At 44.2% G+C, this 27,417-nt stretch overlaps 1 protein-coding gene across 5 annotated transcripts in view; it reads left to right on the top strand.

Annotated features, from left to right (window-relative positions):
* LOC125443139 (splicing factor SWAP) overlaps positions 1-27,417 on the top strand; it is a 113,236-nt gene that overhangs the window by 45,699 nt on the left and 40,120 nt on the right. For 4 of the 5 annotated variants that reach the window (XM_048515078.1, XM_048515075.1, XM_048515077.1 and 1 more), the window contains 3 exons: positions 4,877-5,048; positions 11,254-11,487; positions 16,036-16,226. In XM_048515078.1, coding sequence (XP_048371035.1) covers positions 4,877-5,048; positions 11,254-11,487; positions 16,036-16,226 — 597 coding nt within the window. The remainder of the gene's footprint in view (positions 1-4,876; positions 5,049-11,253; positions 11,488-16,035; positions 16,227-27,417) is intronic. The other variant, XM_048515076.1, reaches the window with a different exon arrangement.

The following is a 27,417-nucleotide window of genomic DNA, read 5'->3' as shown; positions in this document are numbered from 1 at the left end:
GCCACCACGGTCCTATGCTGAAGCAGCAGTCAAGACTGCGGTGGAGTTTTCTCTCTTAGGCCCCTCTGCTGTTTAGTCCCATTTCCCAGTGTTGCCCTTTAGTGCTGGCTCAGTTCAAAACACAGCCCCTCTTATTTAGAAGAAGAGTTGGTTTTTATACTCGGCTTCTCTCTACCATAAGGAGTCTCAAAGTGGTTCACAGTTCCCTGCCCTCTCCCCCCAGGCATCTTGTGAAGTAAGTGGGGCTGAGAGAGTTCAGAGAGGACTGTGACTGGCCAAAGGTGACCCAGCAGGCTTCGTGTGGAGGGGTGGGGAATCAAACCCTGTTCTCCGGATTAGAGTTGGCCACTCCTAACAACTGCACCACACTGACTCTTCTCTTTCCTCTTAGCTGAAGGGCAGCCAGCTTATTAGCTGTCAGCCAGAATAAGTCTCCTGCCCAGTTAGTTACCTTTGCAAGTTCACCAGTTTCGTTCAAGAGACTCTGTTCAGATGTTCAGATGAGACTCTGTTCTTTCCACTTCATTTTGCTTAACACCTGGAATCTGAAACCTATCATATGTGCGCCTCTCCTAATTGCAAATTTTTCAACCCTGCTTAACGTTGATTGAAAGCGGACTACCTGGGGGCAGTCAATCAACCTTTTTTAGGAAGGCACATTAATTTTTTTTTAAAAAAAAGGTTTCCATTTCAATTTCTACATCTTTTAAGTCTTCAAGAGCCTTTTTCTAAATAACAGTTCATGGTAATGAAATAGTTCATAGTCACATTATTTGCCCACTAGTTTGAGGTGACAGTAAAAGCCCTACCTCTTAGAGCAGTGATTTCCATCTACCTTTGAGGTTCTGAAGAGCCACTCACAAAAGCTACTGGTGGATCAGGTTAAGCGAGAAGTTCCAGTTTCATTAGTCAAGTCTGTTGTCAACGATTCGACAGTCACCGTTAGCATTGAGCGTTTTTTACAGTCCCAACTATTTTGTCTGAGCCCCGTGGCCCGGAGTGGCAAGCTGCAGTGGTGCAGTCAAAGCTCTGCCACAGGTGTCAAACTCGCGGCCCTCCAGATGTTATGGACTATAGTTCCCATCATCTCCTGCCAGCATGATGCTGGCAGAGGATGATGGGAACTGTAGTCCATAACATCTGGAGAGCCGTGAGTTTGACACCTATAAAAGCTCTGACTTTTGCTTGCAGAAGGTATCTCCTTCCATCCCAAGTCATAAGACGAAGAGAAGCCTCCTTCTGGGACCACCAATTGGTGCTGGTACCACTAGTCCAAGTCAGTAGTTTTGTCCTGGCTGGCTGACACATTCCAAACAACTTCCTAGTCCTTATTGGTTTGATCACTTTGGTAGTATCTTTCCCTATTATAACTGTATGTTCCACTTTGATTCACACCTCTTGTTTCCTAAGCAAGCTGTGACACAAATATCCTAAACAAACTCTTGACACAAAAATCTCTATGAATAAATTAAGCCAATTAACTCAAGTGGCCCCCATGGAGGATAAATTCCTATTACTGAAGTTTTATCCTTGCCCAATGTTTTCATCTCTTTCTCTTTTACTGTTAGAAGTTACTGATGCTTAAAAGTGCATACCATGAACACTCTTAAATTTTATTGGTGTCATTAACTGTAGCAGATAAGCGAAACTAAACTTGAACATGGTTCCTTAAAGATTTCAGATTTATTTTTTTTTTAAAAAACAATAACTTTATACTCAGCCATTTCTTATGGTAGAATTACTTTATACATTCTTATTATGAAGCTGCTGTGCGGTGCTTTTTAATGACTCCCTGGAACAGCGTAATGGCAACGAAATGGCGATGTCAAGCGTACTTGAATCATTGCAACTAGTTTCCGCAGAACTACTTTCTTAAAAACCTCTGAGCCCGTTAATAACAGGTAGATAAAATTAAAGTTTCTTGACAAGTCAATAAGCGAAGCAGTTATCAATTCTGCATTATTTTGTGTGTTGTGAAGAGAGGCCAAAGATGATGTGACTTGTTATAAACCTTTTTGAACTCTGGTTTAAGTGTAGATCTTGAATCTTTCTTTGAACCTAATGTGTGGTCCGTCGGCAAATCTCAGTCATCTACAGCAGATGATAGCAATCCAGTGAACAAAGGTTTTTGCTTGCAAATGAAAAGAAGAGTTTGGATTTGTATCCCACCATTCTTTCCTGTAAGGAGACTCACTGTGGCTTACAAGCTCCTTTACCTTCCTCTCCCTAAAACAGACACCTTGTGAGGCAGGTGGGGCTGAGAGAAATCCGAAGAACTGTGACTAGCCCAAGGTCACCCAGCAGGAGTGTAGGAGTGGAGAAACACATCTGGTTCCCCAGATAAGCCTCGGCCACCCAGGTGGAGGAGTGGGGAATCAAACTCGATTATCCACCTGCTCTTAATCTCTGCACCACACCACCTTCTCTGAAGGAATGCTGCAGCATATGAAGCTGCCACCTGCCATTGTAGTCTACCGGTCCATCCAACTCAATGTTGTCTACTCTGAATGGGAGCAAACCTCCAGGGTTTCAGGCAGAAAAAGGTCCCCCCCCCCCCCCCCCCGGATGGTCGCTTGTAATCGTTTGGCTGGTTTGCTTGGAATTGAACTTGCAAAGTGTGTGTTCTACTACTGGGTCATGAACTGACCCCCGAATGATGCCTTTGCACCCTGACATCAAATGCTTGTGATTACACACACCCCCTCCCAAATATATTTACTCTAAACTGTTAACTATAAGAATTGAATAGTAATTAGTCAGAGAAGAGGATAATGCAGTGGGAACCCAGTACAGAATGACTACCATGTGCTTGTAAGTTCAGCAAATGGTTGGGCTTGGGTGATTGATATTTATATATTATATGGCATTTTGTCTTAATCAGGTAGCAGTGGTGCCATGTATAAGACAGCGAACACGTACCCTCTGTGAGGTTCATTTAATGCACTCGGCTTGTGCGTTGTGCCGGGAGTTGCATTGGTTGTTTTTTATAGCGCTCTTTACTTGGCATCCTTTGGAAAGTACACTGAATATTGCGAAGAGGGGCTTCAAAAGTCTTGCTTGGATTAGTGTCGTCCCTGTAAATCCTTGCTAAAGTAGGATCTGTTGAGCCAGCTGTTGAAATAGCTTTGTGTTCTCTTTCCCAGTCAAAGGAAATTGCTTCCTTTGTACACGCTGCACAGAAGGAAATCAACATGGCATATCTCATTTTCCTTAGCTTATAGAGACGCCGCGGTCGGATCGTTTTTGCATAGGCGTGTTGGCAGGGGTCGTGGCTCCGGGACATAAAATCTGCTTGGTGCTACTGAAGGTCCCCGGTTCAATCCTGGACATTTCCACTTAAAAGGACCGGGCAGTCAGTGATGTGAAAGATTTTGGTCAGCTGCCACTAGGCGGAGTGGAAAGTGTGGACCTCTGTGGCTCCCTCATTCCATATAAGGCAGCCACCTGTGGGAATGTACCTTTGATCTGGTATACTGGCATACGCTGAAGCCTTTGACACATACACAGTCAGATATTCAATCAGGAGGATTTTAATTAAAATTGAGTGCAAAAACTCTTTGAAATCTCTGCATTATCTTGCCCCATAGTAGGAATTAACTACTCTCCTTGGTGTCGATTTATATGCTACCTCTGTAAAATACAGGTGGGGAATTCTAGCATTGGACTCCTCCCCCCCCCCAAAAAAAAGAGAGAAATGAACACCCAGAAAGCTAGTACATTGGGAGTGTGATTCTGTCTGTTGGGTCCTTTCGATGAGTTCATTTTCCAGGGAGTTCTTCTGCTCCTGTTTTGAAATGATTACACTCGTAAGTGTTTGATCAGAATATGCAAAGTAGCTTTCATAAAGATGCTTTACAACAATATAAGTAATGACAGTTGTCCCAAGAGGAGCTGACGGATTGCATAGAAGCCTGAATTATAGTGCTTTTCTCCCCATTCATTGCAAACAGATAGTTGTTTTTCTAGATTTTGAGGGATTATCCACACTGAACCATGTTAATTAGAGAAGTTCATATTTCTAGGGTTCTGGGTGCAAACTTTGGCAGCTTGGAATGTCCACCTTCCGTGAATGATCTTCTCTGCTCCCATTTATTATGTAGGGTTTTCCGTGGCTAGCTCTTTTGCATGAGCTGCCGCTTTCCTGTGGTGCACCCTGCCAGATGTTTCTGAAATGGTGCCTATGCGCTGGGAAGATAATAATGGCTGGCTACTAGGAGGGCCAGGACCTCTATGCCCCTGGCCCCCACCTGGTGGAATAGGCTCCCCATTGAGATCAGGGCCCTGCAGGACTTAAATTGTTTCCGCAGGGACTGTAAGACGGAGCTATTCCGCCAAGCTTTTACATCTGACCAGTCAGGTTTGAATTGAATTAATTTTATCGCTAGTGGCCTCCTGTGGACGCAGAAGGGGGTGGGATATTACCAGCTATTGTTATTTTGGTTTTATGCTGATTGATGTTTTATGATTGCTGATGTTTTATACTGTTTTATGTTGTTGTTGTTCACCACCCTGAGCCCTGCAGGGGACGGTGGGCTATAAATTGAAAAATAAAATAAAGAAGGGGGGGGGGGAAGTGGGGAATGTGAAGCACACGCAAAGGAAAGCGCAGGCGTTGACCAGACCTCCTTATCCTCCAGTGGAAAGCCCTTTGGTTTGAATGAAGACAGCCAATAACAAGCCTTGCCGCACAGTGGCCCTCTCCATTGCCCAAAAAGTTCGGTAGGCACCAAAGGAAGAACTTTCAGATGCCCATGGTGCCCACAGGTGCCATATTGGGGAACCCAACTTTACAGATCTAAATGCCAGCTGTCCAGATTGGATGTCATACACTTCTGTTTTAGTTGGAGATGACCTGTGTCTTTGTGTCATTTTAAAGCAGGTGATATCTTTGCCTGAAGACATTCCTGCTGACCCTGTCAACGTCGCACCCGTTGAAGCTCAGTTTGCTGCCGACTCTGTATCTGAAGATGCAGAATCCGCTGGTCAAGGAAACGATACAATGGACCCAGCCGCCATCAAAATTGCCAATGATGGCAAGTTGATTAAAGGTATGTTGATGCTATCGTAGGAATCCAAATGTCTTGGTATGTTGGTTTTTTCCTAATGATCTGTAACTAGATGTCCTTGGGATAATTGAGTGCATTGGAAACGTGGTGGTAAACCTCTGAAGCAAACCATTTGATTTTCTTTAGCTGTCTATGGGTCAAATTTCTGTTTAATTGTTGGACTCCAGTCTCCAAAGCATACTATAGAGTCCTTGACAGTATATTGGAGTTCTCTAAAGAAAAGAAAAATGATCAGCTGCAAATTTCACCCCTTCCCCAATTTCTACCCATGGGCAGATAAAGTGTAATGATCCATAGGACGAGAGAAATGTGTATTCCATGGGGAACTTCATGTCTGTTTTCCCGTTTTCCCTGCAAAGCCCAGGTAAACATAAAGACCTGTTTCATTTGGTCACTTGTGTAACCCACTCAGAGTCCCCTTCCGCACATGCAGAATAATGCACTTTCAGTCCACTTTCAATTCACTTTGCAGCTTGATTTTACTGTGCAGAATAGCAAAATCCACTTGCAAGCAGTTGTGAGAGTGAATTGAAAATGCATTATTCTGCATGTGCAGAAGGGGTCTTGCACTTGTGTTTTTTTAAGAAATAGTCCCACTTTTTAAAGAAATAGTCCCTCTGAAGATGCCAGCCACAGATGCAGGCGAAACGTTAGGAACAAGATCTACCAGACCATGGCCACTCAGCCCAGAAAACCCACAACAACCAGTCCTGCTTAGTTCAATAGTGTTTATTCCCTGTAAATGTGTGCAGGTCATCCAGGGTATCATTTGAAAGAACATGATCCCATAATCTACTTGAAGCTGTAAAGATCCGCCTCTGGTCAGTGCCTGAATGGGAGGCTGCCTGGGAACATGAGATACGTATTAAGTTTTGTGGTGGAAGAGAGGCAGAATAGAAATATAATAAAAGTTTTAAAAAATAGAATCACAGCACTGAAAAGTGGATTACTACTCCCTCCCCCACAGCTGAGGCTGTGGAGAAAACACTTTCCTTTTTAGGAAGCCATTTGTCTGATACGGAGATTGCTGCAGCTGTGGCACAAACATCGCTCTTGGTTGCAGTGTTTAATCTTTGACGTCTTATTAAATGTTTGAACTTGTGTGTTAAATGCCACAAAAGCCTTCTGGCTCAGTGACCAAGCGAAGTGAGAGCCGGCATAATAGAGTGGTCAAGAGCAACTGCCTAAGGTGGAGAACCGGGTTCGATTCCCCTCTCCTCCACATGAGCGACGGAGTCGTATCTGGCGAACCCGGTTGGTTTCCCCACTGCTCCATGTGAAGCCTGCTGGGTGACCTTGGGCTAGTCACAGTTCTCTCAGAACTTTCTCATCTGCCTTGCAAGGCGCCTGTTGTGGGAGGGAAAGGGAAGCTTTGAGACTCCTTAAAGGTAGTGAAAAGCGGGGTATCTTGTAAGCAGTTCAGTGCATAAGACAAGGACAGCCCCTCTGTGATGCTGCTGGTTATGGGGTGGGGGTTAGGGTGGGGGTTTTGATTTTTGTATGTTATAGTGTTTTTAACAGATGGTTTTATGAATGGGGATGTTTAACATTGTAGCTGCCTAGAGATGTTGCATATAGGCAGGGTATAATTTTTTTAAAAAATAAATAAAATGAATATAACTAGCAATCAGATTCAACCACCTAGTTGTTAAAATATTGTGGTAAGTAGCTGAATACTTGCTTGGTGAAATGTCTGTGTTCTTTGCTTGAAAAGCTATTAGGTTAAGAATTTTTCACAGCAGGCAACACTAAGTTTAAAATAAATGTGTACAGGCTATCCTTTGCCTTTACTTTTAATTTGTAAGGGGAAAAGCTGCTGCCAGACCATTGCTGTGTAAAATTGGTATTCTTTTTTTAAAAGAAAAGAATCTGGACGTGGAGTTGGTGTTCATCAGTTTTGACTGGTGGTTGGAGCAAATGTTCAGCTAACTGCCAGTTACAAGATAGCTTTGAAATGTTGCACACAGAGAGAATCCATGGACTGTGTATTTAATTCTGCTCTTCTAAAATGTAATTAATCCCTGTGAGTAATTAATTTTCCTGTAGATTAAAAGAGGTTGTCTATTATTATTGTGTGAGCCTGGCAGCTCATCTTGGTGAGCAAACAGTTAGATTTCGGAAAGAGGGTAAGGAAGCTGGAATTCAAAGCGAGGAAGCTGCATTTGAAAGAGAAATCGACTGTGAAGGGAAAACATTACAGTATTTGGTTTGTAGCTATAGCAAACAAATGGATTTATTCGGGGTTTGAAATTGAGTAACTCTAGAGATTGTATTATAGTGGAAGAGTGGCTTTCATCTAGCAAGTGGATCTGGGAGGGCTAAATTCAAGAGTTCAGCACAGCCACTGACTCAGTTCAGCCATCCCATCAAACCATGGTTAAGAAGTCTTGTCGGTGAATTAGCTTTCAATCTGAATGGACAAGCCATGGTTTGTGATCAGCCAGCGAGCCAGAATGAAAAGCTCAGAGTATTATCCTGGTTTGTGCAAACTGTGTTTCATTGTGATGTTTGGATTGTTGTATTTCCAGATACTCTTCATCATAGAATAGAGGTGCTAAATAGATGGGAAATTATGAGTAACTCTACCTTGTGATTTGGAAGCTCAGGCATGAGTTTAGATTTTAAAGTGTGGTTAGGGCGACCATGAGCTTGGCGAGATGTGTGAGAGCCCGGCTACACTGTGGGGAGTTCCTTCCATAAATGTGGAGGTGGACATGGAGTATTTTGAGCACACGCAACTCCTGAGTTGTGCAGATAACCCTCCACTGGGGCATTTTCAACTTGGGAGAACGGTATGGGGCAGGATCCCCTCTCCACCCAAACAGCAGTCTTGAGCCAATTTGGGATTTTGCGAGCTTTAAAAACAATGTTCTCTGCAATTGCCGTGTGGCCATGGGGCAAGAGAGTTGGATCCATGCAACTCGAATCTGACTCCTGACAAAATGTTTTGTGTACCTTTGCTCTGAGTTGAACCACTGACTCCTTATGTGGTTGGCATTGCATTTTGTTTCCCCTGCATGAAGTTTAAGGTCTTTGGTCATCGCTTCAAAGGACCTCTGGCGCAGCACTGGCACTAAACCATTTGACTTATGGCGATCTTGTCGAGTTTTCAAGGGAAGTGATGTTCAGGGGTGGTTTGCCATAGCCTGCCTCTGCAGCCCAACACCAGTGTTCCTTGGAGGTCCACCATCCAAATACTAGCCTGGGTCAACCTAGCCTAGTTTCTGAGGTATGATGAGATCAGGCTAATCTCAGCTATCCATGTCAGGGCTCAGTGAACCATAATCTCTGTTAAAAAAAACCTCTCCTTTTTGTACCCTGTTTTTTCTTCAAAGAACTGAGAGCTGTTTGCTTCTGGCTGCTCACAGCTTCCCTCCCATCAAGACAGTCTCCAGGACCACATCTGTTTAAACTACGCCAGCACAAATGATATCGTGTGCTTTTTCTGGCTTGCAAATCTGCCACCCTCTGCCTCAATTTATGACAGGGCACCCTCTTGTTTTACTGACCGCATGAAAGTTATTTACAAGGATAAATAAAGCAGAGATTTTAAAAGCAGTTGCGCATGGGAAGTACTGTAGAAATTACAGATGAAGGTGTAAGCTATGTCTTCGATGCTTACTATTTCTGTAAAGTTTCCATTCTAAACACATTTTGTCAGTTCTTTCCTCCAAGTCTGGAGGCAGGCCAGCAATGTGTGGCCAAGGCTCAGAGCCGCACTTACTTATATGTGTAAAGCAGGCGAGTTGATTTGTAAAAACAAATAGGTTAATTCTTAACTCTTCTGTACCTAAGACTTGTAGGCATTTCACTGAAGCAGCTGTTTACAATAGAGGCAAGAGCTGAAGCCAAGGGTGCAATGCAACAGTTGACAAATACCTTTTGAAGATTAACAAAGCTTGGCTACCAGTACTGAAAAACACCAGAATCAAAGGCATGCTAAGTTCATGGACAATGGTCCCCACCCAGACACAGGATTTGCATTCACCAATACTGCTGCTGCAGGGCATGCAAATGCTACTACAAATGTAGGAGCAGCAGTGGCGTAGGAGGTTAAGAGCTCGTGTATCTAATCTGGAGGAACCGGGTTTGATTCCCAGCTCTGCCGCCTGAGCTGTGGAGGCTTATCTGGGGAATTCAGATTAGCCTGTACACTCCCACACACGCCGGCTAGGTGACCTTGGGCTAGTCACAGCTTCTCGGAGCTCTCTCAGCCCCACCTACCTCACAGGGTGTTTGTTGTGAGGGGGAAGGGCAAGGAGATTGTAAGCCCCTTTGAATCTCCTGCAGGAGAGAAAGGGGGGATATAAATCCACTCTTCTTCTTCTTCTTCTTCTTCTTCTTCTTCTTCTTCTTCTTCTACTACTACTACTACTACTACTACTACTACTACTACTACTACTACTACTAAATGGACTGATAACCCCACCCGCAATACAATGCACTCAACCACACCTTTGCATAGCAAGTTCCACCCAAACACTTACTGATTGGTTCCCCACCCTGGAACATGGACAATATATACCCCACTAAACATTCCCTTCTCACTGGACACAGTGTGTAACAGACTTCTCTCTGTGATACCCCTCTGAAGATGCCAGCCGCAGGTGCAGGCGAAACGTTAGGAACAAGATCTACCAGACCACGGCCACACAGCCCGGAAAACTCACCACAACCTTTTTCTTTTCTTTATTAAAAAAAGTTTATTTAATTATTACAACAAAAAAGAAAGCATATATATAAAAAGATCTTAATGGAAAACTCCTCTCATTGGAGTCTCCGGTCATGCAAAGATAAAGTATGCAATATACAATTTACAATCTCAAATTTATCCAACTTCTCCATCCCAGTCTTGAAAATAGGTGCGGTAACACAAAGTATTACTTACTAAACCTAGTTAATACAAATTGTGTATGTTTACAACTGGTCAACATATTGATCATTTATTCTAACATTATTATCGGGCTGTGTTAAATTTGTCCCCCAAAAAGTTTTTTTAATGGAGTCCACTGTATACACACACACACACACACACACACACACACGCAAACTCTACATCTTTTAGTTTCATGGCTGTGCAACTGGTGTCTAGTAATTGTTAGCTGCAGATCTTCATGACAGCATGAGAAAAACCCATTAGAATCAAACCAGTGATCTGTCTGATCCAACATCCTGTTTCATGCAGCAACCAGCCAATTTCCCAGGAGGACCAGCCAAAGGGCACAGAAACCAAATCCTCCCCCTGACATTGCTTCCTGCTACTCCAGTGGTTCTCAACCTGTGGGTCGGGACCCCTTTGGGGGTCGAACGACCCTTTCACATTGGTCGCCTAAGATTCTCTGCATCAGTGTTCTCCATCTGTAAAATGGATAAATGTTAGGGTTGGGGGTCACCACAACATGAGGAATTGTATTAAAGGGTCGCGGCATGAGGAAGGTTGAGAACCACTGTGCTACTCGATTCCAAAGGCTCACTTCCTGTGAAGGTGGAGGTTCCTTTTACTTATCAGCAACTGAGGAGCCATGAATCTGATTGAGTCAGAGCATCCCAGGATGTGTAGGGTGTGCCGAGAGGTACTTTGGGCGGTCATTTGTCTTCTACTCTTTAAGCAGCCATTAAATCTGAGTGGGGTGAGTTGTCCTAGTGCTGATTTATGTTGTTTGCTTCCTCCTGTTTAACAATATACCAATTTGCTAGGAATTGTTTCCTTTTTAAAAAGGATGTGCGCTGGAGCATTCAGTCTTCAGAGAGCGAAGAGAAGACGGATGCCCGGGTGTTGCAAAGAATCAGTATTTTAATTTTTATTTCTCCACAGGTGGTGGTGCAGCAAACCGCCCTTTCCCCGCTGTTTACATTAATCTTCCCCCCCCCCTCGATATTAATTCCTGAGTTTTGAGGCCATTGCCACCAACAGACAACAGGCGATGATTCCCTGTTCTACTAGCCCAGGGGTAGGGAACCTGCGGCTCTCCAGATGTTCAGGAACTACAATTCCCATCAGCCCCTACCAGCATGGCCAATTGGCCATGCTGACAAAGGCTGATGGGAATTGTAGTTCCTGAACATCTGGAGAGCCGCAGGTTCCCTACCCCTGTACTAGCCCCTCCCCATTACTCAGCTCTTTACCCATGCAGTAATCAGGAAAGATTGCGCCATTAACCCGACTTGTGTCTTTCCTTTTTAACAGCATCGTTTGCACCTATAAGCTTTGCAATCAGAGCCAAAGAAAATGACATGCTTCCCTTGGAGAAAAATCGGGTGAAACTCGATGACGACAGCGACGAGGAAGGAGAAGAAGGGAAAGAAGGCCAAGAAAACGCACACAGCACGTCCAACAGCGGCACGGCTTTTGCCGCGTACAGTAACGCTGCCGAGGAGAAGAAGCCTCAGCTTACACAGGAGGAGCTGGAAGCCAAGCAAGGTAAAAGCAACCTTCTGGAAAGAGAACATGCCTAAATAGAAGAAGAAGAAGAGTTTGGATTTATGCCCCCCCCCCCTTATTTCCTGTAGGAGATTCAAAGGGGCTTACTATGTCCTTTCCCTTCCCCTCCGCAAACAACAAAGACCCTGTGAGGTGGGTGCGGCTGAGAGAGTTCTGTAGAGCTGTGACTAGCCCAGGGTCACCCAGCTGGCATGTGTTGGAGTGCACAAGCTAATCTAGTTCCCCTGATAAGCCTGCGCAGCTGAAGTGGCAGAGCGGGGAATCAAACCCGGTTCTTCAGGTTAGAGTGCACCTGTTCTTAGCCACTACGCCACTGCTGCTCCTCTTATAGGATCCAACGTCCAGTTCCACAATAGCGTCCAGTTCCACAGAAGGCTTAACCAGCACAGTGTTTTGGAAGTTGCCTTTGTGTAGGTGGCCGGCTCCGTTATAGCACCTGCTTTGCTCATGGAAGAGCTCAGATTCTGTCACTGCCATCTCCTCTTATAGGATTTCTGGGAGAAGCTGTTTGTTTCTACCTGCTACCCTTGGAAACAGCTTCCAGTCGAAGTAGCCGTTTCTGAGCTAGATGGACCCAATAATCTGATCCGTGGCAGATTTGCACATTCATAGGCATCGTTAAAGTGCACTGTCACTTAACCAGAAGTGATGCAGAGCCTGTTAATGATACTTGCGGACGTACGAAAATGGGAACGTAGCGTGAAAAAAAGTTGGCTGGCTGTGAAATGAATTCTCCACAGTGCTCAGTTTTGTCCTGATCCATGGTATCCTAGTGCGGGGGGGGGGGGGGGCTTTCTGCTGGTTATCAAGAGGCAGTATTGAATAAGAGCTTGACCTCCTTTCATGCTGCATTCATGAGCCCCCTACGAATCAACCCCAAGTGCTCACGAGAAGTCTAGGGCTGAATTGGGCCGTGATGTCCTCTCATTTGAATTTCCGTGACTGAGCACTGAATTACAAAGATGCAGATCATCAGTGCCGTTGTCTGGCTGTGGTCCTAGTGTTGTGGCTGATGTTTCTGCCAGCCGAGCGTTCTGAAAATTGGTCCAGAAGCTCCTATTCAATAGCCAGATACATGTGTGTTGTGGTCTTATTATAGCGAACAAATGGATATTTAATTGCAGCTTCCATTCTGGAATATTAGTTCTGAGAAAATTCATTACCGCCACCACTCTGGCAGCATATCTTCAGGGCATCTACCTGAACAGAGCAGTCAGTACGGAGTTGAAAGGTGCTGACCTCAGATTTCCACAAAAGTCTTGAAATTATGTGAGGCAGTGCCGGTGGGATCCAAACTTGGAGAGGCTTATCTATGAAGCAGAGCTGTTCTGCATTCGGTTCTTTAAAAAAGCACAATGAAGCTGTGGATGCGCAAACTCACATTAGTTTATTGCAACATGCTGCCTACCTTTATCATCAGCTAGAGCTGGGGGGGTCAAACATGTGGCCTGGGGGCCGTATTCAGCCTCTTGAGAAGGTTTGTCAGGCCCGCAAAGCAGCTGAGGCACCCCCCTCTCCATCGCCCCTTATCTGGCATAGTGGGTCCGCTGCAGACTCGCCAATCAGGGCACCTACCCCCACCCTACACCAGTGATGGCGAACCTTTGGCACTCCAGATGTTATGGACTACAATTCCCATCAGCCCCTGCCAGCATAGCCAATTGGCCATGCTGGCAGGGGCTGATGGGTATTGTAGTCCATAACATCTGGAGTGCCAAAGGTTCGCCACCACAGCACACTGATCTGGCCTTCAAGCCACACGCACACACACAGCCCTGTGCCAGTTTGAACTGGTTTGAGATAAGCGGCATTTTAAAAAGTTTAAAAAGTTTGTGGGCTAGTTATCTTCCCCAAACTTTTGGCAATTGGCATGTGGAGATCAAACAGATGCAACCCCCAGGATAACAACATTAGTCTTCCTTTGTCAATAGGTTTCTGAAAATTTTGAGTGATAGTTAAGTCTTCAAGCAAGTGTCTAATTCAATGGAATATTTTAAAAATTAATTTGATGAATTCATGTTGGTACTGCAGAGAATGCGTTTCAGTTCCTGCGAACGGGCTTCTCCACCAGCTGCAAAGGATGTGAATATTAATTTTAAAAATCATGAAGCTGTTTCCAAATGGAATTATTTATTTAAAAATCTCCTACAGGAAGTATCATTTGGAGTGTCAGGTTCCTGAATCTCATAGTTAGCTCCGAATGTATTATTCCATGTCTGCAGGTGAAGAAAAGCTGCTGAGCGTCAGATTCCAGTGGGAATTATTCGTTCCCTCATTCTGAAAGTTGATACACAATTTTTAGTATATTTGTTGATCTGGGTGATAAAATGATATTTTTAAAAGGCAGAAAAATCATTAGCTTTTTAATGTGTCAGATAAAGTTGAGTCTTCATGTAATTTGAACTGCTTAGAGATTACTACTTTAAAATGTTCATTAATTACATTTTAAATGCATTCTAGACCCAGAAGGCATTAATCAAAATAGAAATGAGAAAATTGAAACATGCATACTTGATCACAGTTGAGCAGTATGAAATCAAAGTGCATGAAATACTTTTTAAAAGAAATATTGCTGGAAGAATTATTTTAAAATCCACAAAGTTTACTAGCAACCATAAATGTCCCAAATACAATTTGTCAATTCATATTCTTACAAATCATTACCTTCAACCTATTGAATACTTTAAAGTCCCCCATCAGAACGGAATGTGAACCAGAAAGCATTCAAGCTCACATTCTTGCAACTTGTGTCAAAGAGGATCGTGCTTAGGTTGGTGGGATTTGAGCAAATTAGTTTGAGAATGGCACCAGTGATCATTTTTTGGGCTTGACCCTTATGAAAAACAAAAGAGGCCTGTTGGACCAGACCAGATGTCTAGCAGTCTTTTACTTGCCCATTGTCCTCCAGTGACTGTTATTGTCCTCCAGCGACTGACATTCAGAAGCAAACTCTGTCTGACAATGAAGGTTCCATTTTGAAGTTGTCCAGTAGCCATGGGTGAACGTTTCCTCCTTGAGTTTGTCTAATTGCTTTGGAAAACCATCAAAAATAGTGCCTGCCACACTGTTCCGTGCGATTAAATTCCATGAAGGGATTTTGTGTTCTGTGGTGTAGGGCTTCCTGTTGCCTATCCTGGATGTGCTGCCCATCAATTCATTTATTGTGTTACAGGAGAGTTTTCCCATATTTTAAGCGGCACACTCACTGTTTCAGCTGCCTCGTCTTGCTATTGACCCAGCATGATGTAGTGGTTAAGAGCATCAGACTCTAATCTGGAGGACCGAGTTTGATTACCTACTTCTCCACGTGAAGCCTGCTGGGTGACCTTGAGCCAGTCACAGTTCTTTTAGAACTCTTTCAGAACTCTTTTACAACTCTTTTAGAATTCTTTCAACCTCACATGGTGCCTGTTGTGGGGAGTGGAAGGTGATTGCGAGGCACTTTGAGACTCCTTAAAAGTAGAGAAAAGCAGCGTATAAAAAAACTCTTCATCTCGTTAACTGAACTTCCATCACAAGAATGTCTTCAATTGGGAACAGGTCAGCAGGACACAGTACTCCTAACCTTGTTAGAATCCAGTGGGAAATGTTTCTATAAGCCCAACAGTTTTCTGTCTCAAAAAACCAGAAGTTTCTGTGTGCACAGGGCTAGCCATGTGGGTAAACTGCTGCCCTTTGTGCTACTTTGTCACATACATCTTAATTTTTGTTAACTCGTAGTTTTTTAAAAAATAAAATTTGACATAACAAAACATATTTTGTCGTAACCAGTCTTCGGACGAAAACACTCTCATTTAGTCACAATAGAATTAATGTATTTGGGGATCAAGTTAAACTTCATAACATTGAAAACACTGAATAATATATGAATCAAACTCATTATAGCATAGCATTGCCAAATTTATTCGAATTTGAACAATAATTGTATCCTTGAAAACAGGCTGTATGTGTCTACAGTACGCACAGGAATAATCATTCTCTCAGCATTTAGAATGTCTTACATATAAATATGTTTGTGCTACATATTTTGAATGTTAAACCTTGTCTTAGAAGCATTCTCCTCATTCCAAAGGAGGAGGAGTTTCTTAGTAGTTTCACAATATTTTTCATCAGAAAGACTGGAAAGGCTTTCAGAAAAAGTGTTATTTTCTTCGGTTTTTCCTGGCCGCCGCATTTCTAAAGGTGGTTCCATCCATCCTTTCCAGCTTTGCTTTGTTTGTTCGTCTGCAGCAAGTCTACAACAAACTTGTTTATCCCCGAAAATTGATCAAATATAAGCCTTGGGCACTCTTGGGGGGGAGGGGGGAGGTACCTAAGCTCATTTTACTCATTTGTTTAGCAAGTACAGTTAAAGGAGAACCCAACTGTTAGCTTCCTAATTTGCTATTTCCCTCGGACAAACCATTCTCAACTTCTGTGTGGTTCTCCCCCCACTCCATCCGCAAAAAAAGGGGAGATTCTTTAACTTGACCAAAAGTTGATCCCCCTTTCTCAGCTCACTACCTGGATCCCCTTTTGTTTTCCCAGCAAAACAGAAGCTAGAAGACAGGCTGGCAGCTGCTGCCAGGGAAAAGCTCGCCCAAGCCTCCAAGGAATCAAAAGAGAAGCAGCTTCAGGCTGAGCGGAAAAGGAAAGCCGCCCTGTTCTTGCAAAACCTGAAGAATCCCCTGGCGGAAGCAGAGGTGGAGAAAATTGAGGAGAATGCCTTTAATCTGGAGGTGAGAAACTGAATGCTGTTTGAACCTTTGTGCTGTTTGAACCTTCGTGACGTGTTGGTGCAGAGACCGTCTCAGAGGAAGATGGAGGGGATCACATGCTTTCCTGTGTTACTACTTTGCTATATTTGAAGGAAGGCTGAATTTAATTTCAGCTGCTGTCAGTTTTCCTGGGTTTGCTGAAATTGGCCCACCACATTCTAGCAGTATGCACACATGTGCATTTTCAGCACCGGTGGGGAAACTTAAATGAGTAACTTTGGTGTAAAACCTTGCCTTGGATCTTGAGACTCTCAGCCTGGTTCTTTTGGCTAGAGCATTGTGTATTCTTGTTTTCTATGTGAAACTTTCCATTCACATCTGTGGTGTTTCTTTTTGTGTGTGTATTTTACAACTGAACCATTCTTCCACAGGTAAGTTACTTTTTAATTTCCTGGGGTTTTGTAACGTTTGCATCCTACCCTTCCTTCAAGGAGCTTATAGTCTTACATATATATGCTTTAGACCGAGATGGAGACTGACCTAAGATCTTCCTGTTGGTTTTCATGGATTTGAACTCAGGTCCCCCAGTCCAAATCGACTTCTCTAACCACTTCCTGACTGGTACAGTGATAATATAAAATACCAGCCATAGAATCATAGAGTTGGAAGAGACCAGAAGGGCCATTGAGTCCAACCCTCGGCCATGCAGGAAGACACGTTCAAAGCACTCCTGACAGATGGCCATCCAACCTCTGTTTAAAAACCTCCAAAGAAGGAGACTCCATCACCCTCCGAGGCAGCATATTCCACTGTCAAACAGGCCTTGCTGTCAGAAAGTTCTTTCTAATGTTTAGGTGAACTCTGAATTTAGGTGAATTCAGAATTGTCACGTTGCAGTTAAAAAGGGATTCCCTGCAGAAGTCATGCAGCACTCAGTGCAAATAGTTATTGCTTTAAAAACAAATCCAAAGAACATTATCATGGGGGTGGAAAGTTTCATGCAATCGTTGTATTAAGTGACTATAGTATGTGAATCTCTGCCAGAGCTATAAATAGAGGGAAATTGTCTCCTCTCCCCCCACCTCTAACCATCGCTCCAGGTTTCACTTCAACGCAATATTTGGAAGTGCTTTTATCCAAGGCTGGGCATTTAGTGCATAACGTAGAACAAAAGTAGAGTTTGTGCTAGTATTTCTGAATAAGGGCAAGCACACAGTAAGCCCCGGGCACGTAGAGCGAAACAAGGCTGTTCGAGAAACGGTCACTCTTCCATTTGCACATCACTCAATTTCAAAAGCAGCTGTGCATTCAAAATCAAAGAGATCGTCCGTCTTCGTTGTGTTAATTTTTGTTTTTTTACAGCCAGCACCCCCAGTATTTTTAGATTGAGGCAGAGGAAGAGCTCTAAGGCCCACAAGGTTGCTAGGAGCAACTTCAGAACCTTGATTCTGAAATCATTAATGCCCGGGGACTCCAGGACTTCAGCTGATTGATGAAAGCCATTCCATGTGGCATACAAATTACCGTATATACTCATGTATAAGTCTAGTTTTTCAGCAGATTTTTTGTGCTGAAAAAGCCCCCCCGACTTATACACGAGTCAGGTGTATTTTTAAAAATATTTCAGTGTTTTTACTTTGTCGGCCTCCAAGGGGCGTAGTTTTTAGGCTAGTGGCGCCAAAATTTTAGGGTGTCATCAAGTGACACTCCTGATGATACCAGCCAAGTTTGGTTCAGGGGGTCCAAAGTTATGGACCCCCAAAGGGGGTGCCCCCATCTTCCATTGTTTCCAATGGGAGCTAATAGTAGATGGGGCTACATTTTGAGGGTCCATAATTTTGGACCCCTTGAACCAAACTTCACTAAACCTGGGTGGTATAATCAGGATAATCTCTTGCTGATACCAGCCAGGTTTGGTGATGTTTGGTTCAGGGGTCCAAAGTTATGGATCCCCAACGTGGGTGGTCCTATTCCCCGTTGTTTCCAATGGAAGCTAATAGTAGATGGGGCTACCCTTTTGACAGTCCATAACTTTGGACCCCCTGAACCAAACTTCACCAAACCTGGGTGGTATCATCAGGGGGTCTCCTAAAGATACTCTGAAATGTTGGTACTGCTAACATAAACATTCCTCCCCTGACAGGTTCGGCTGGCCACTACTAAGGCCAGGGCCTTTTTGGCCCTGGCCCCCACCTGGTGGAATGAGCTTCCAGCTGAGATCAGGGCCCTGCGGGACATAGGTGAGTTCCACAGGGCCTGTAAGACTGAGCTCTTCCGCCAGGCTCTTATATCTTGCCAGCTGGCCTGAACAGTACACCGTGACCTCCCATGGGTGCCTAATCAGTGTTTTTATTTCCATTTTTACTGTCTTGTTGTTTAAAGTTTTTAATGGTGTGGTTGTTGCACACACCAGTTTTATATGGTATTTTAAAAGTGTTTTTATACTGAAGTTCACCGCCCTGAGCCCTGTTGGGAAGGGCGGGATATAAATGTAAGAAATAAATAAAAAAAGAAAAAGAAAAGAAAGACGAATTCAAGTTGTACATATACACAGCAACCCATGGTGAAAGAAGCCTTAACTTACAACGTTATTACAATCTCCATCATTTAATACTGCTCCCTGTCTTAGCCTGGATCTGCACTTATTACATACTAGCATGCAAAATTTAAGCCAAAATTTATCAGTCAGCCTCCATCCCTGCCTCTTGTCTTAATACTACATTAGCTGTACATTTAGATGTATTGAACAGGGCTCTAAGGAATACAGATAAGACTCTCTCTAAGGCCCTTTCCGCACGGAGGCGGAAGGGCTTGGGTCGGCGTTTCCATGCGGACGGTCCCAGAAAGAACTGGGAAGACGGCGCCGCTGGGCGCCGTCGCCCGGTCGACTCACCTGCTCTCCGGCCCTCTGGCACGTCGCCGGGGCCTGGGGGCACGCCTCCCCTGCCCTGAGCGCCTGCTTCCGTGTCGCAGAGCAGTGGGGCGTGTCCCCAGGCCCCGGCGACGCGCCGGAGAGCAGGTGAGTGAAGGCAGGGAGTGGGCGGGGGGAGCACCGGGAAGCCGCTGCCGTTCGCACGGCAGCAGCTTCCAGCTGGCGTTTTCAGAAAAGTGCGCTTCCCAGCGCACTCTGAAAACGCCGGCTCGCCCCCTGTGCGAATGGCGGCCTGGGGACGGCCCGTGCGGAAACGGCCTAATAAAGTAAAATCCTATATTATTGCCAATGGAGCTCTGTTGTAGCTGATGCATATATGGAAAGAGATGGTGCTAAAATATACAGATTATGATGGCTTTTAAAGAGGGTAAATATACAGATCATGATGGCCTTTAAAGAGGGTAATTCAAGGAAACAAAGGTGTACAGGACAATAGCTGCAGTCCTGGATGGTGTCTGAACAGCAATCAACTGCTCTATATTAGTTTTTTCGGGGTGGGGGGTGATTATTTTTAAAGAAAAGTACACTTTTGGTGTGATTGTTATGAGAGTCGTGGAAATTTTTATTGGCTCTGGTGCAAGCACAGGTGCAAGAGTAATTCTTGTGTTGCTCAGATGGGCCAGTGACATGCTGCTTCCCTTCCTCTTGAGAGGTACAGCGTTGACCCAGCGAAGAAAAGCATTTTCCACTCGTACCATATGATTTCTCATTTCAAGTACTGTCAGTGTGACACAAGGGTCAGCCTTCTAGAAGTGGTGACAATTGCATAGTTATCACAATCATTGTCCTTCAAAGGAACACTTGGAAGCTTTTCTAGCATTCATTTGAAGATAGAAGAGGCTGAAGGATGAGTCTTTGCTCATATGTGCCCCCCCCCCACACACACACACACACACCCCAGCGTAGTGGTTAAGAGCAGGTGGGTTCTAATCTGGAGAGCTGGGTTTGATTCCCCACTCCTCCACCTGAGTGACAGGGGCTTATCTGGTGAACCAGATGTGTTTCTGTACTCCTACATTCCTGCTGGGTGACCTTGGGCTAGTCACAGTTCTTTGGAACTCTCTCAGCCCCACCTACCTCCCCAGGGGAGAGGAAGGGAAAGGAGCTTGTAGGTCACCTTGAGTCTCCTTACAGAAAAGAAAGGTGGGATATAAATCCAAAATCATCATCTCCTTTAATCCTGATTATTTTTGGGATTCAGCCAGGTACTTCACACAGCAAGCATACCAAATTCTTGTTCCAGATAGGTTAAGATAGGTTAAGATAGGGAGCAGCAGTGGCGTAGGAGGTTAAGAGCTCATGTATCTAATCTGGAGGAACCGGGTTTGATTCCCAGCTCTGCCGCCTGAGCTGTGGAGGCTTATCTGGGGAATTCAGATTAGCCTGTACACTCCCACACACGCCAGCTGGGTAACCTTGGGCTAGTCACAGCTTCTCGGAGCTCTCTCAGCCCCACCTACCTCACAGGGTGTTTGTTGTGAGGAGGGAAGGGCAAGGAGATTGTAAGCCTCTTTGAGTTTCCTGCAGGAGAGAAAGGGGGGATATAAATCCAAACTACTCTTCTTCTTCTTCTTCTTCTTCTTCTTCTTCTTCTTCTTCTTCTTCTTCTTGATATTCAGAAAGAGATGGTGTAAAGCTGAAATCTCCTGGAATCCAGTTATTCTAATGTGGGGGGCGGGGGGGGGGGATATATTCTGTATTCTGAACATCTCTTATATATTGACCAAGAAGTTGAAAATTGTTGGTTATAAAAACAATTAGCCATTTTCTGTTTCATACTGCGCAACTCTATGGATCCGGCTAACTGAAGGAAATTAAGGGTAATTGTTTTTTATTGCTGGGCATGGATATCAGAACTATCACACTGATTGAAGCTGGATCATTAAACAATTATTTTTTTCCCCAACAAACACCCTAACCAGCTGTCTTATGACTAGTGGGCCGCCCTGAAACAATTTCATTCTGATCGATACCAGTGGAACATTTGATATACCCCAGTGGTGGACTAATTTTAGTCTTGTTTTCTGGTGTTGTAAAACTACAAATGAAATCTTTTAAAATAGATTTCTCTGGGCACAAGAATAATAGCTTAAAACACCATGTCGCAGTATGTGTTCTGTTTTACCACATTTTCAATTTGCTACCTTAAATCAATAGAGCAATTTTGAATCAATGGAACCATTTTCTTAAAAGCAAACTAAACAACAGTTTTTGTGAAAGCAAACCCAAATTATTATGATTGTACAATCATAATTTTAGCTGACACTTCTTGAAATAACCACCAGATGTTTGCTGTAGGTATTTGTCTCTCATTCAGTTTCATTAAATACTGATGACAGACATACTATTATCAAAACATTTCTATAGCCTGTAGCTACTCATCCCCCACCACCACCCCGTCAGACATTGCTGTTGATTACAAAGCTAGTTACCCTTTTCATCAGGTCCACCAGTGTGAGAAATGGCAAGGCTTCCAAAATGTTAGGTGGTAATGATACCTTGATTTGGAAGCTCAATCAAAACTATCATAAACTCTTCCCATCAGGAACAAGAAAAAATCCTCACTTTAACAGAAGTGTAATGCTGGGGTTTATTGCTATAAATGGTGTGCTGCAAACTTGTATTTCATATTAAGGCACAGCACTGGATCCAGAGTTGAGCCCTTTGAGGGGGGATTACATTTTCAGTCGCATCTTTGTGAGCTGATATGGCATTAGTACGTGAGAGACTGAGGTATGCATTTGGAGGTACCTGGTTTGAGCATCACCTCTGCATTGAACTCACTTCAGACTGAGGCCCCTTCTGCACGGACCTATAAACACAGGGTTAAGGGCAGGATAATACCTGGGTTGGGGGGGGGGGGGACTTCTCATGGATCCCGCTCCTAAAGGGAGTCTGCTCTGCGTTTTCCCCCCAACCCGGGTTTTTCAAAAATTACGATTTGTGCAATTCTTTTGTTTTAACGCACCTTGCAGTCACGGCCAGGCAGGAGGCAGGTTATGAGTCTGTGCTTTCCTCTTTTTGTATAATTCCCGGCTCCCTTGTGCGGAGCCACACTGGCATTTCTGGGGTCATGAGGTGTCAGCAAAGCTCTGGGGGTTCATGTGCTGCCTGCGTAGCTGCGCATCGGTGGGAGGTAAGTAAAAAAAAAAGCACCTCCGTGCGAAGGCGTGCACCCCAGCTGATGCACTGGCTGTCCACGGGACAGCCAGCCATGTGAACGGTCCGTGGTGACGACGGATTCATGTTTCCCGCCTGCAACCCGCTTTAAATTTGCTATGCCGGAAAGGACCTGAGGCCCCCAATCTTTTCGAGCTCGTGGGCAGCTTTGGAATTTTGATGCAACATGGTTTCTCTTCTGATAAGATTTTGGGTGTCCTGAACTTCAATAGACTAACAACAATAGCTGTTCGTGCAAGTGTGCCTTTTATGAATGAAGTTTTTTTTTAATTTGCTGTGAGCAGGCTGTAACAGAAGGAATCGGTCTTGAAAATCCATTTTCTCCTGTTTGGGCATTCTCTTAAATCATACTTCCTCTTCCCACAGTGGGACAGAAATTATTAATGACCCGCCGCCAGTTACACTTCTCAAACACAATCTGTAGACTAGCCTTGCTTTAATTAGCAAGCATAATGTGGGTGCTAAAGGTTATGCTTATTTGTGGAATCCTCTTTCCTATTTGTCTGTGCCAATTTCTGTCTTGTAAAAATAGTCAACTTAGTCGACCTGTCCTGATAATGTTTTCCTAGGATTGGTCTCAAAGACAGATGGGAGCATCTCAGGGTTACACCCACTCATCACTGTGCTTTGCAGAGTCAGAAATGAATGGATAGTTGCTTGAATGTGGGAATTTTCCCTGGCTCAGAGATGAAGACTGTTGAAGGAACCCCCCACCCCCTGTATGGACAGCCACGACCAAACAACATTTTTTTGCACCAGGTCTTGAAGTCAGTGTATGGACCCGGGGGGCGGGGGGTGATTTTCTGCCCCCACGTGACTAAATGGCCGCAGCCTGGGGACATTTGACCACATATGTCCCTCTGGGCCAGTGGTGGCGAACCTATGGCATGGGTGCCAGAGGTGGCACTCAGAGCCCTCTCTGTGAGCACTCAGAGCCCTCTCTGTGAGCCCCCCACACACACATCTAGGCTGGCCTGGGCCTCTGGGTTCGATTAATAGCATTAAACCTAAGACCTTATTTTGAGGAAACAGTGTAGGTAACCCTGTTAAGCGCTGATTTTTATGAAACCCCACTGATTTTTATGAAAAAAACTAAAGCGTGATCCTTTACCTGGGAGTAAGCTTTGTTGCTGGCAGTGGGGCTTGCTTCTGAGTAAACCCTCCTAAGGTTCTGATTCACCTGTTCGAAGAGTGGCATGGTTGCTTCAAAGCAAAGCCAATGACTACCACCAAGCTTACTCCCAAGTAACGTGCGCCTCAGAGCCAACCGTTTTTTTAAACTAAAACCTCAGTATCCTGGTTAAATTGCCATGTTGGCACTTTGCGATAAATAAGTGGGTTTTGGGTTGCGATTTGGGCACTCAGTCTCGAAAAGGTTCGCCATCACTGCTCTGGGCGGTATGCCCCTTTTGTGCTATCAAACAAACAGGCCTGTAGCCTCAGTTCATCTGTATCACAGACCAAATCTAATTAAAATATTATCACTTCCCTTACCTCCTGGAAAGCTTGGAATGTAGTGCTTTTCACAGGGTGCTGGTAGTAGAACTGTAGCTCCAAGAATTGTTTTGAATATTGGTCATCTTTTGGTGGGCTACATGCTGATCTTAGTTGGTATCAATACCATTTTCTTCAGCTGTTTTTGATTGGGGGGGGACAGGAAGGAGGATTTCCAGATGCGAAGGAAGGCAGAGCGTTTCTTTGTCCTTTACAGATGTGTACTGGAGATGATTTTAGGAGTTCCAGCATTTCCTATTTATGTGTAACAACCTGTATCTACTGAAATTCCTATTCAAATTGTTGGAAATTCTTATTTTATTTACTTGATTTATACCCCCTTCTCCCCAGTGGAGCCTATATAGACAACACTTGACCAGTCTATTTTCTGACTTAAAACAGGCAGGAGTTCTTAGAAATTGCCTTCTATTGAAGTATGGGATCGGTGGTAGAGAATATAGGCTATTATTTCTGTTCTTAACCTCTTGTTCTGTAGGGTTCTCTGTTCTTCAGTTTTGCTTTGACTTTGTTCCCTGTGGCAAGATCAAAAAAAGATGTCTGCTGGGGCGAAAAGTCCTGAAAGTTTGCTTGCTGAGAAAAGGGGGACAGTGTGACTATTCTCTAGTCTTCATTGCTGCTGGGGTTTTTTAATCATTATTGTAGAAATTGGCTCTTACTATTTTCACACCCCGTTTTGGGGGGCGGGGGCATCTTGTATCTCTTAAGGAGGGCAAGTCTTATTACCCGTTCGAGGAATTTTGGAAAAACATCGAGCAATAATATTTCACTCTTTAGAACAGTGTAGAATAAGTAAAGCTGTTGCTTGTGGGAGGTCAGAAGTAATGTAAATTATCAGAAGAATCTTCCAAGTTGCAGAAGCCACTTACCGTGAGCAGTGGGTGGGGCGGGGGGGGGCAGCAATTTTGCATTGCCCAAGAGGTGCTTCCTAAGGAAATTTACAAAAGAAAGGGGAGGCAGGAGTACAAGATCTGCGTTTAGTGTACATGCAGCCCTGCAAGGGGCAAATACAGCCAGCTCAAGGAAATGGTGTGGGGCAGGGAAGGCTGGGATCCCTCACTACCAGCCTGCATTTCTATCCCAATCGAAATTGAACTCTGCAGCATTTGGTCAGAAGTAAGTTGCTTGCAATTGCCATTCGACTATATGAAAAGTTGAATGGAGCCAGAAAGACCCATAAAGTTCTCTGAATCTTCAGCTAAAGCATATTTTTAAAAAATGAGCTCATAAAGCATCCCGCCAGGTAACATTGTGACTTACAGTGGTTAAAGTTGATAAGCCCTGAGTTAGAAACCTAGTTAGAAGACTGCAGAAAGCAGAGAGGTGTCTTGTTTTTTTTTTCCAGCATGGCCATTGCTTTCACATTTTTCCAGCATAGCCATTGCTTTCACATCCTGCATGTGAGCTCCCAAAGGCACCTGGTGGGCCACTGCGAGTAGCAGAGAGCTGGACTAGATGGACTCTGGTCTGATCCAGCTGGCTTCTTCCTATGACATTCAGAGCATGTTGCTTCATGCACTGTTCCCTGTATTGCACTGAAGAAAGAACTGGCTGGGGCACAGTTATTCCACCACCATCCTTATTGTCTGCTCCGACTGTTCCGGGGCGTCCAACAGAGGACTTTAGCTATCTGATCCTTTTAGTGGTGCCTAATCTTGAACCCGGGATCTTGTATGGATGCTCTGTTGTTAAGCCTTTGGCAAGAAGCTGCTCCTGCCTCCCTGTGAAGGAGTCCATTAAGGGAGATGAAGGCAGAACCATCTCAGAAGAGTCCAGAGCTGCAGATTGAGGGATACGCTATGACATCGTGTGCGGGATACGTTGGCATAGCCATTTCCGTGAGTGGTGTAGTAGTTAGGAGCAGCAGACTCTAATCTGAAGAACCGAATTCGATTCCCTGTTCTTGTGCACGAGCATCAGACTCTAATTTGGTGAACCAAGGTTGTTTTCTTCCTCTTTCACATGAAGCCTGCTGGGAGACATTAGACCAGGCACAGTTCTCTCAGAACTCTCTCAGCTTCACCTGCCTCACAAGGTGTCGATTGAAGGCAGGGGAAGATGATTGGAAGCCGCTTTGAGAGTCCTTAAAAGTTGAAAAAAAGGGGGTACAAATACCCAGTTTTTCTCCTGAGTGGGGGTACCCTTCCATACCAGACTGAAGGGCATCCCAAGTCAGCATTTTACAGATACCTTAAATACTCCCGGCCCTTTCTAGTTCCTGTGCATCAGGGCTTCAGAAACATTCCGTGCCTGTGCTAAAAATAAGTGAAATGTATGTAAATGGGACTTCTTTGTTTTAAATCTTTTTCTAATCGCTTTTCTGTTGTTCTTTTTAAATAGCACTATTCATGGTTATTAATGAGCATGTGGGAATGCAAATTTAAAGTTCGACAATGAATATCTTTAATTGCTCCCGAACAACAATAGTTGTAATTAAATTGGTTGCTATGAATGGCATGGTAAATTGTACATTATTAGCCACCAACAAATTTTCAAAGCTCCCCCTCCCCTTGACTTTACTTTGCTCTGAAGTAGTTTGAGAGCTTATTCCTTGATCAGCCAATTCAGCCGAGCCTGCGGTTTTGATCTTAACTGTTCTTTTTGCCGAGCGATCCACGGTGTCTTTGGCGCAGCCGAGACGTTCCGAGGAGGCAAAGCTGAATCTTGATGAGGGCTGAAGTGAACTTGTGGTTATGAACGAGTCAGGTCCACTCATTCTCGAGGGTAAGAATGGCTTTGAAAACTGAGATAAAGCAGGGCTGGTATTTTATCTTAGCAGAGATGGAATTCAGAGCCAGGCTACTGTTGAAGTTTTACAAGGATGAAACAGAGCTGCCAGGAATGACATTTAAAGCAGATGTAAACAAATGACCTCAGAGTGCTGTGATGACTATTTGGCATACTGGAAATCTGGCGTGTAACCCAGTTCTATGCAGGACCTTGGCAGAAGAGGGCACCAGAAAGCCCTTTGGAAACTAATCCGTGTGCCAACTGTTCACCTTTTCAAAACAAGAGATTTTTTTAGAAGTGGGGAGAAGAGTTTGGTTTTTATGCACTGCTTTTCTCGACCTTTAAGGAGTCTCGGAGCGGCCCACAATCGCTTTCCCTTCCCTTCCTCACGACGGGCACCTTGTGAGATAGGTGGGGCTGAGAGAGTTCTGAGAGAATTGTGACTGGCCCAAGGTCCCCCAGCAGTCTTCATGTGGAAGAGTGGGGAAACAAACCTGGTTCACCTGATGAGAGTGCGCTGCTCACGTGTAAGAGTGTCAGTCGGTCAAACTTTACTTGATAGCCGTAGGCCATTCAAATTAAGGCAATAATAAATCAACAAATTAAGACACATGCATCTTTAAAGCTAAATCTTTAAACGAAAGAACAAAACCTTAAGAGCTAAGGAGTATGGACGATATTGCAGAGTATAACTTAGCCTTCATGCTACAACCTTTCTGCAATCTGAGTTTAAATGAGAGAAACATAAACGTGGCTACCTTGCGCATGACCACCTCAAAGACATCAGCCATTATAAATCACACTTTATTCTCCTCAGTACCTGATCATTTTTTCTAAACTATTTTTAAGATATAAATT

The sequence above is a fragment of the Sphaerodactylus townsendi genome, linkage group LG13, assembly GCF_021028975.2.
Source record: "Sphaerodactylus townsendi isolate TG3544 linkage group LG13, MPM_Stown_v2.3, whole genome shotgun sequence".
Taxonomy (NCBI): Eukaryota; Metazoa; Chordata; class Lepidosauria; order Squamata; family Sphaerodactylidae; genus Sphaerodactylus; species Sphaerodactylus townsendi.
Note: the sequence above shows the minus strand (reverse complement) of the source record. Positions and strands in the feature narration are given on the sequence as shown.